This window comes from Sesamum indicum, linkage group LG1, assembly GCF_000512975.1.
Source record: "Sesamum indicum cultivar Zhongzhi No. 13 linkage group LG1, S_indicum_v1.0, whole genome shotgun sequence".
Lineage (NCBI taxonomy): Eukaryota > Viridiplantae > Streptophyta > Magnoliopsida > Lamiales > Pedaliaceae > Sesamum > Sesamum indicum.
In genome coordinates, this window is record NC_026145.1 from 16,695,228 (window position 1) to 16,705,778 (window position 10,551).

General features: G+C 35.7%; 2 protein-coding genes across 2 annotated transcripts in view; both read left to right on the plus strand.

Annotated features, from left to right (window-relative positions):
• LOC105170887 (T-complex protein 1 subunit alpha) overlaps positions 1-3,711 on the plus strand; it is a 7,154-nt gene extending 3,443 nt beyond the window's left edge. Inside the window, exons 10-17 of the mRNA XM_011091814.2 lie at positions 135-231; positions 426-512; positions 1,488-1,622; positions 1,857-1,961; positions 2,379-2,507; positions 2,602-2,705; positions 2,897-2,987; positions 3,075-3,711. Of these exons, the coding sequence (XP_011090116.1) occupies positions 135-231; positions 426-512; positions 1,488-1,622; positions 1,857-1,961; positions 2,379-2,507; positions 2,602-2,705; positions 2,897-2,987; positions 3,075-3,161 (835 nt within the window). The 3' untranslated portion in view covers positions 3,162-3,711. The remainder of the gene's footprint in view (positions 1-134; positions 232-425; positions 513-1,487; positions 1,623-1,856; positions 1,962-2,378; positions 2,508-2,601; positions 2,706-2,896; positions 2,988-3,074) is intronic.
• On the plus strand, positions 6,703-7,965 carry LOC105170894 (GATA transcription factor 2-like). The gene is made up of 2 exons (XM_011091817.2): positions 6,703-7,044; positions 7,200-7,965. The coding sequence occupies exons 1-2, from the start codon at positions 6,847-6,849 to the stop codon at positions 7,719-7,721; spliced, it is 720 nt and encodes a 239-aa protein (XP_011090119.1). The 5' UTR covers positions 6,703-6,846; the 3' UTR covers positions 7,722-7,965.

Consider the following 10,551-nt stretch of genomic DNA (forward strand, 5'->3'; position numbering starts at 1 on the left):
CTTTCCTTATCGCTTAAGAATTATTAGGCACCGTTCAGATGCCGCACCAAAACTCTATGAGTACTGAGCAGAGGGATTTTTTTTTGCTTTACACATCGAAAGTGGTGATGATAAATGCAACTCTTGTCTTGCAGAGAAGCTGACATGACAAAAGAACGTATTGAGAAGCTTCTTAAGGCAGGTGCGAATGTTGTTTTGACCACAAAAGGAATTGATGATATGGCACTGAAGGCAAGCTTCTTACTCAGAGTTGATTGTGGCAAATTTTTTAAATACATTGCTAATCTGTTGGCTTTAGTTATTGTGTACTTTTGAAAGCTTATGGGGCAAATCGGCATTATCTTTGCCAAGTTTGGGGTGGAACTATCTTTTAGATACTGTGTTTTACTGTGTATATTCTGTTAAATTGTCTTATACTTCTTCAGTACTTTGTGGAGGCTGGAGCCATAGCTGTGAGACGTGTCCGCAAGGAGGACCTGCGCCATGTTGCCAAGGCAACTGGTGCAACTGCGGTACTTTCTCTTCTTATCTTCAAATGACAAATGCCTGGCACAAACATTTTTCCCGTTCGTTCTCTCTTTTAAGACGTTAAATATGGATACCCTATGATAGACGGCATCAGATTGAAAATGATTGAAATAATGCTTATCAAAATCATGGAAAAAAAAGAGATTATGCTCAAATGTTGAGTCATATATGGCCTGAAGTACCTTGTCCCATGGCTGTCCTTCAGCATAAAGCATTGCTTTAACAATTTTTCTTGCTTAATTACTTCCATTTTATATATGCCTTAATCCTTTTGAAATTACACTATTTGTTGCCTGTAAAATTTTTGAAATCTTACCTGGCAAAACATCTACACTATGTTTGGTTTCATTTTTAACTTGTTTTGATGTGTTCTAAGGAGATAGAGAGAGAAAAACAAAAATAAATAAGTATGTGTAGATTTGTTTGTGGAGATAATATAAAATAAGTATAGTATGTTTGATGTTGTTTAGTGGGAGACAAAAACTACTGTTCATTGTCAAAATCATGTCTCTTTTATATATATTTATATATATGTATGAGTATGTATATAATTTTTTTAGTTGTATGGCCTATAATTAGTGTAGACTTATTTTGACCAAAAAACAAATGAGGCACTGTTTCAAAACATCTCAAAAATCCATCAAAACTTCCTACAAATCAAGGCAAACATTTACCATGTTTTGACCCATCTCGGAAATGGGACAAAAATGAAACCAAACACTACGCTAAATTTTCAGTTTGCTTTCAGTGATCTGCTAGTTGAAACTTGTCAAATAAGATGGGTAACATATTTTTATTGGACAGAAGAAACTTGAAGTTAAAGGAATTCTCGTTCCACTATAGTTTTGGATCATAATTTGATCAGAATAAGTGAAGACTCAGAAAGAATGAAAATAGTTTCTTCGGTTAAGAATCTGGAATCACATAACAGACTGTTCCTAATCATAGATCCTATGCAGGTGTCAACATTTGCAGATATGGAAGGGGAAGAAACATTTGATTCATCACTTCTAGGATATGCTGATGAAGTAGTGGAGGAACGTATTGCTGATGATGATGTTATTATGATTAAAGGGACCAAAACCACAAGTGCGGTATGATATACTTAGTTTCCATAACATAATCTATTTCTCTTTTACCCTATTTCCGTGCTTAAGTTACTTTTGATTCTTTAGCATGCCCCTTGATCTTTAATGTAGCTATAGCCACCTTTTTAAACTTAGTTTCATTTGTTTGATACAAAGCTAGCTACATTTTGGAATGAAGACATTTAACTGCATTTGTAGTAACCAAGAAGCAATGTAAGAATGAAAGTGTATTTTCTTCAGGTTTCTTTAATACTTAGAGGTGCCAACGATTTCATGCTCGATGAGATGGACAGGGCTTTGCATGATGCACTAAGCATCGTCAAGAGAACGTTGGAATCTAATACGGTAGGTGGCTCCTATGTTTATTACTTCAGAAGTCCTAGCCTACCTAAGTTGCCTCTTTTTCATTTTCTCCACGTGCATCAAACTCACAATGATATGACCTTCTGCTATTACATTCTCTTTCAAGTCAATTAACATTGAAAGACAAATTTCACCCAAACTTGTTTTGGATTGGATGTAAAAAGAAAACTGCAGTAATGTTGTGATGGAGGTGGAAAGTGGGTTACTTCTTTTCATGTTATTCTTTGATGGACATTGCTTGGCATTTCAACCCTGGATGCATCAACTATTAAGTCTCTGCATCTTATGCATTATTCTTGTCACATTATCACATTAAATGCTAGTATTTCTGGTCTTGTGAAAACACTAATATCTATAGTTTATGCTGTTTGACTTATGTTCCTATTATTGAGGATATAGGTTGTTGCTGGCGGAGGTGCTGTTGAGGCTGCCCTATCTGTATATCTGGAGAATTTGGCTACTACCTTAGGATCCAGGGAACAGTTGGCTATTGCTGAGTTTGCTGAATCTTTATTGATTATACCAAAGGTCCTTCAACTAATATATCTGATCATTCACAAGCGAATCTCATATTTTCTCCTTTTGCTATGTGAACTGCCTAATTTGTGAAGTCTTTATTCAGGTGCTTGCTGTCAATGCTGCTAAAGATGCAACTGAGTTGGTTGCCAAACTACGAGCTTACCACCACACTGCACAAACAAAGGCAGATAAAAAGCATTTAGCAAGGTACAAATGTTGACAAATGCTTTGTAACATTGGCAGAGTATACTCTTTTGGATGTATTCATTGGAAAAGCTTTAGAGCTTGCATTTTCTTTACTGCGCTAGCTGTGGAAATATTTTACGGTTTTGTTCTTTATGTAAGAAAAGGAATGGTTATGAATATGCTGTCTGATTGGCGCTCTTTTATGCCTGCAGCATGGGTCTAGACTTGGTGAAGGGTACAGTTCGCAACAACTTGGAAGCAGGAGTCATCGAACCTGCAATGAGCAAAGTAAAGATAATTCAGGTTAGCATCCGAATGTGAGGTTTGAATTACTCTTACATTTAGGAATGCAGATGCAATATTTTCTTTTCTGATTTGTCTTTTTGCCAGTTTGCTACTGAAGCGGCTATTACTATTCTTCGGATTGACGACATGATCAAACTTGTCAAAGATGAAGGTCAAAATGACGAGGATTAGTTTGGTGGAGGGGTGGTGTTTGTAACGGATAATGATGTTCCATCAAGGAGTTTTCGGGGTTCTGGGGAATTTAATTATTATGTTTTGTCTGTACTTCATTTTCTGATTGTATGGTTTGAAGCTCCCCTCCCGTTGGCTGGAGGAAAGTTTTGTTGCTTGTGGAAGAAATTACGCATATTGATCAGCGGGAAGGAAAATGCGGTTGCCCGGGCAAACAAGCATCAATGAATATTCTATTTGAAGAAAGCTGTAACCGGGTTTTTCTTGTTTTCTTCCCTTTTCCCCTATTTTATGTGTGCTTCCTTTGTAGTAGTCGCACTGTTTCTGTAATTCTTAAAATGGGTGAAATTATCTACTGGAGGAACCCTCGTTGGTGAAAAGTTTACCTTTAAGTTCAATTAGTCATATGAATCTGATGTGGCCAAACCAGTTAAAACTAGTCTGCAAATTGTTATGCTGAACTCAGAGAGTGATGTATTTCTAGGAGATGGATAAATTGTTAAGACAATTCTGAGATTATAGTAATTGAGTTATTTTTGTTGGAGTGTTATTTAATCATCGGTTTTACAAGTATGATTTTGCTTGCTCCTGAGGCCAGATTTAGCCTCAATCTTTTCGAGTTGGAAAAACTTGCAATGTTATATATAGTAAGGTAACTCTGTAATAGGTTTATTCTCTTATAGAGCAGTACTATAAAATCATAATTCTAAGTAAGCAAGCAGATTGGCTCTGTACCCCTCACGTGTAGGAGAGAAGCAGAGTTTGGACTTTGATGCGGTATTACTGGGTGGAACGTGAGGGGTGGATTGTTAATTAAGGTGTGGGAGGGTGGAGAGAGCATTAATAAGAATGAGGATGATAAAGTAGTAAGGGAATGGGGTGATGTGAATTGTGAAGAGTTTGATTTTAGCATTATAGTAAGAATCCCAAGTAAACTGAAGTGGGCCTGGGGAGAGAGAGGTTAGCGTTACCCGATCATAGCCCTCCTCCTCCTCGTTAATGTATTAATTAATAAGGAGCATGTGAAGGTGCACGTGGCCGGCATTTGACTTTGGGATCAGCAACCCTCCCCCTCACATGCCTCAATAAAATCATCATGTTTCTCCACTCTATTTCACTGACACTCCCTTTAAGCCCCTCCTCTTCTTGCCATAAACTACTATGATCTGTATAATAGCCAATTAATTCTATCTTCTTCTTTTTTTCTTTTTTTCTCAAGGGCCAAAAATAGCAAGACATTTTACTTAAATTTATGATCTATTCATTCTTCATTTATTCATAAATGGGGTTGCCGTCGGTTGGACTGCTTACAAATAAATTCGAGCTCGTTTCATTCAAGTACGTATAGTATAGGGTAGATGAAGAATGGGATGGTTGATGAAAATGGAGAAAACCGAGCCAAGGGTACAGAATCAGGTCCCAAAAACTAATGGAAGTAGTAGTAGTAGTACTGGTTCAGTGTACGGACCGTACCATTTTCGGGCCAGTTCAGTTGGGTTCCCCTCAAAGCCGGCGACACATCTCTCCATGACCATGTGGCATGGCCGCCCCCCCGCCCCTTTTTCTCATTCAATTTAAAATTACAGAGAATGCGGGAGCTGGGTAGGGTTTGGGCGATTCATTTAAATCCCCTCCCCCTCACACCATCACCACTGGACATCCCCTCTTTAATATTATTATTTTTATGGCTTTCTTCTTATCCAAATCCAGCTGTCGCCACGTGAACCATCCTCATCATCCACTACTCCCACCTACCTACCTCCCCTCCATTTTTCAATCTCCAAACCAAAACATAATTCCAAAAATATCAAATTCATCCATTTCCATTCATTTCTTCATCCTCAACCCAGTTATTATTGAATTTTTATAATTCTAATCCTGTATATGTAAAGGGTGATCACTTTTATTTTATTGAAATTAAATTTGTCAATTTAAGGACGATTTTGCCAAAAATTTATACATTAATAAACAAAAATGCATATGTTATATAGGTGACATGTTATTATGATATAATTTATAAATAAGATGGATCGAACGGGGTCAATTGAGAATTGAGATCCTGCACGTGAACGCATATGCTAAGTATTTAGTTAATTACTACACCGATTAATTATGTGTGTATGTGTATATATATAGGTAGTTGATGAGTTTAAAAATTGTTCCGTTAATTAATTCTATTTTATTATATGGACTGCGATACACACACACATGATGCCAATTTAATGTTGGATCACCGACATGGGACAGAAACATCAAAAAACAAATATATCTAAGTAGCCAGCAGCATGCATGGCTTAGCATTTACCCTATTACAACTCCCCAACTCAAACCTCCCAACACCGATGATAGTTGCCTGCCACCATGACCTCGTGAATTCGAATTTTATGATGCAGGTATTTAGTCTATATTTAATAATAATTATTATTATTATTTACTTTGAAATTATTGATCAATGTAAAAATATTAATATATTATATTATAATAATATATTAATTGATTTCGAAATATTAATGTTCAAAAAAAAATCGATACTCCTATCACCTACCAAAGAAATTGATCATGCAACGATCTCAAGATATCAATCAAAGCATTCAACGGATTCAACTGTCAACTATATACATACATCATCAAAAATTCATTTAAATGAGCGATATTGAATTAATTATTATTCAAGTGGTATATTATTTTATTATATGATTGATTATTTTTTCAAAATTAACTATATAACAATAATAGCAGTATAACTGCAGTTTGATTGAACCAAATTCGAACTGAATTTTTTCCTACATATGTGATCGAGTTCTCTTATTAATACCCAAACATATCTAAATCTAATTATATATATGCATGGAACAATTCACATATAGATGTCATTGTTTCATTTGAGTGATTAGATGTACATGTCACGTGCATGGAGTAGGCCCAGGGAATGAACAATTAAGGTATCCCATGAACGAGCTAGCACGTGACTCCGATGTATTAACATTACATGCCACTATGGGATAGTAATGTCCAATTACCTAGCTATACATCTAAAGTGTTGACTATTAAGCTGCTTCTATGTTAATTAAGCCCTCTAATTATATATTTGGGTCTTAAGCAAAATTTAAGTTAATTTTACATTGTATATAGTATACTTATTTTTATGTATTAATATACCATTTAAAAAGAATGATGAATCATGTACAAAAAGAATTAATGTACTAGATTTCTATAATAATTACTAAATATATTGGGAGACAAATATTGTACCCCTCACTAGACAAATTAATTATTGATCGAATTAATTATAAATATTAGTATTTCATATTATAACATATATATAATCACTGTATATATATTGGATCCGTGAATCAATCCTATTTTAACTAATGTCATTAAGCAGGAAAAAAATTATTTAAAATAAATTTAAATAATTTAATAAATATAATATTTGACATGAACTAATTGAAAATTGGGAATCATAACATTTTAGTATTAATTAGATAGGTAGGGGGATTGCATGGTGTGATTGAGTGCGCCCACGTTGCCTTGCCCCCCTCACTTTACATCATTTATACCTTTCTTTCTACTTCTTCTACCTTCTTCATCCTCTCTCTCTCTCTCTCTCTCTCTCTCTCTCTTCACTATTCCATCAAGAACACACACTGCAAATTAATTGAACCACATTAATATTCCAGAGTGCATGGATGTATACGGTGGATTATCCGTAGATGATCTCTTGGACTTGCCAAGTGATGACTTCTTCTCTTCTTCTTCTTCCTCCCCCACCGCCGTCTCGGACTTCCTCCTCCACCACCCCTCCTCCTCTTCAACCACCTGTTTTGAGCAGTCCTCTGTTCCGGGTTACTCCACTGACTTCAGCGACATACTCTGTGTACCTGTGAGCTCTCCACAACACCAGATTTGAATCTAATTAATTCTGTAGTGTAGTTGTGCTGGATGATTATGTATTATTAGTTGTTGTATCTTCAAGGTTGATTGGTTAATCTATCTATTTTTGTTGCTGGTCTTGATCGTTTTGGGATTTTCATGTAGACTGATGACGCGGCGGAGCTAGAATGGCTCTCCAACTATATGGACGACTCGTTCACCGATTTCCCAGCGAGCGAACTCAACTCCGCCATCAGCTTTCACCCGAAAAACTCTACCGGATTTCATGGCCGCGCGAGGAGCAAACGCTCCCGGCCGTCCACATCAGCAACCACTGAAAGTCCGGCGCCCAATGGCGGCAAGGTAGAGAACTTTGGTAATGGTAGTGGTAGAGAGAACACGGAGGTGGCACGTAGGTGCACGCACTGCGCGTCGGAGAAGACACCTCAGTGGAGGACGGGGCCGTTGGGCCCCAAGACATTGTGCAACGCCTGCGGCGTTAGGTACAAATCGGGCCGCCTGGTGCCGGAATACAGGCCCGCAGCGAGCCCGACGTTCGTGCTGACTCAGCACTCCAACTCTCATCGGAAGGTTCTGGAACTGCGGCGGCAGAAGGAGCTACTCCTCCAACAACAACAACTGCAGCAGCAGCAAGAGGGGTATGGACGTCATTTCCGGGTATGCTGACGCCATCTCGGTGGACGTGCCCCCTTCGTAGTTCATCTCCAATCTCAATATTGATGGTGGTGCTATTTTTCATGGAGGATTAAGAGAAATTGTGAAAATCTGAGACTTTTTGCGGGTTATTTTGTGATTTTCTTTCCATGAATTTTACTTAATACTAAAACAAATCAAATTCACACATTTTCCTTTAATTTTGTTAACATTTTTGTTTCCATGAACATGAGTTGAGGGTCTATTGACTTTTCTGACTGGTATTACATTTTTTGTTATGTAATTATACTTTTTGACATTTTCAAATTTCGCAATTTTATACCAAAATTTATTGAAATTCTCAAAGTTGGTGCGTGATGAAACTTGATTACAAAGTAATGTTACTTTCCAGTTAACTTTTCAAAATTTTAGATAATTTTATTCTAAAATCGTGCAATTGAAAAATAAAATCAAAATGATATCTCAATGAAATATAGGACTATAATACCATAATTAGTGATAAAAACATACATTTAAGCCTTGTACCACTATTAAATTTCTACAAACTCATGGGATGGGACATAAATAATGATCAAATTGGTATCTGTTTAAATTATGTTTGACCAAACTGAATGCATCATAGCATTTTATTTTAATATGATTCTTCATTCTTCATAAATTATGCGTTGATAAATATTATAAACTTTGATATCTTGAAATATGTATATTTAACGATCAACTTTCTTGTAAAAAAGTAAAAAATGAAAATTTGCATCAATCTAAAATTGAATTAGAGTAACGACTCGTCTTAAATTTTAAGCTTTTCTCAAATCCACCTCGGATTGTGATATCTTAATATAATATTTAAATAAATAAGCCAAATTTTTCATGTGTTCTTTTTTTTTATAAATGTACTGTACTTACCTTATAATTAATTTAGTTTAACCAGACTTTCGCCAATGCCTTTATAGTAATATAAATGAACCAAAAGAGTAGTTATAAGCATGAGAATTGACTGTTGAAACTGTGACTTTCTTCCTCTTTGGAATTTATGTAAATGGAATGTACAATTATCAAAACAGAGAACCAACAGAGTACTGATATGCCTCCTTTATTTCAAATCATTGGCCCAGTTATCTTATTTAAAAAGGCCCAATTTTCTGTTTCCGTGAGTTTTATACCGCCCATGATTCATCCTCGAGGCCCAGTTTTGTTTTGGATTGTGGGATGATTACGAGCCGATCCAATTATATTGTCAAATGTCTACAGGCCCAATTCTACATGATAAATTTCCTTCAGCCTAGTGTGTATTCACCCCAACAAGGTGCCGTACAATCATATCATTAACACAAGCAAAAAGTTTCATTTTGGGATATTCAACTTCCCCAATTCCAACACTCTTTTATCAACACATAACTTCATTAAGAAAACCGTTTCATTTTCATGACATGCGACCTCCCCCCCGCCTCTTCTTTGCGTCATTTCAAGTTGTTTATATATAGAATTTTGGGGAGCATACTATTAAAATGGACAATACCAAAATGTCAAGTTCTCTCGTATAAGTTTCGAAAATAAAAAAAGGTAAAATTTCATGAAATATTTCGAAAATGGTTGTTCTACTTTTATATTACAAAATGGTGATAAACTTGACCCTCCTTCCCAAAAAATATGTGTTTATTGATTATCTTGAAGGTATTAAGAGTTATAGGTTATGGCGTAAAAGCCAACCAGATTTTAAAGTAATAATCAATAGGGATGTTACTTTCAATGAGTGTGACATGTCTTGTCTCACTAATACACCTAAGAAAAACAATGGTATAGATATAGAATGCACCTTTAATAAAGTGGAGAAACCTTCAAATAATGACCAACAAGGAAAAGGTATTAGGGAAGAAAATCAACAAGAAATTGAAAATTATGATGAGAATAATGAAAATATAAAAGTTAAAAACAACTTACAAAACTATCACATAGGCCTCCTTATAGGTTTAAAGATTTTCATCTTGTGTTAAATGCTGAAAACTTTGAACCTATTACTTATGAAGAAACACTATAATATGGTAATTCAAAACATTAGATAGAAGCCGTGAATGAATAAATGAGATATTTACGTGCTAATAAAACTTGGATTCTTGTTCCAAAACTCAGTAATTGTTCTGTTGTTGATTGCAAATGAGTTTTCAAAGTTAAACAAGAAGATGATGCAACTCGTTTTAAAGTAAGGCTAATTGCAAAGGTTTTACACAAAAAGAATGAATTGATTATACATAAATTTTCTCTCATGTTTTGAAATATACTACTGTCATAATCATGCTTGCTCTTGTTGCTCATTATGACTGAAAATTGAAACAAATAGATGTTAAAAGTGTAATCCTACATGGTGACTTAGAAGAATAAATTTATATGCAACAACTTAGTGGTGTTATTGATAAACAAAAATATGATTACGCCTGTTTGCTATCCCGTCAAATGTCAATGATGAAGCAGGATCTGGTTCTAGACTTGTTTCCTTCTTTAGATCCTGGTCCAAGGTGGAAAATTTTATAAAATATGGTCCATGACCCATTTGGTAGGCCCAGCCCAAACCACCCAAACTTCTCACCAGGATGGCTTGGCCCAATTATCCTCTTGGCCCATTCTTCAATCCGGTCCACTACCTGACCCAGCTCTTCCTATACTTTACCCTTTTCCATCAGGTGAAAACCCTAATCCTATTTATTACCGTCTCATTGTTTCTCTCATCTCTCTCAACCTTTCATTTCTTAGTTTTCCTCCTTCGCTGTTTTTCTCTCTCTCCAAAATCAATGTCTTCCCCTTATAAATATCTCTGATGGAGATAACAATCTGAAACCTTCATTCTCGA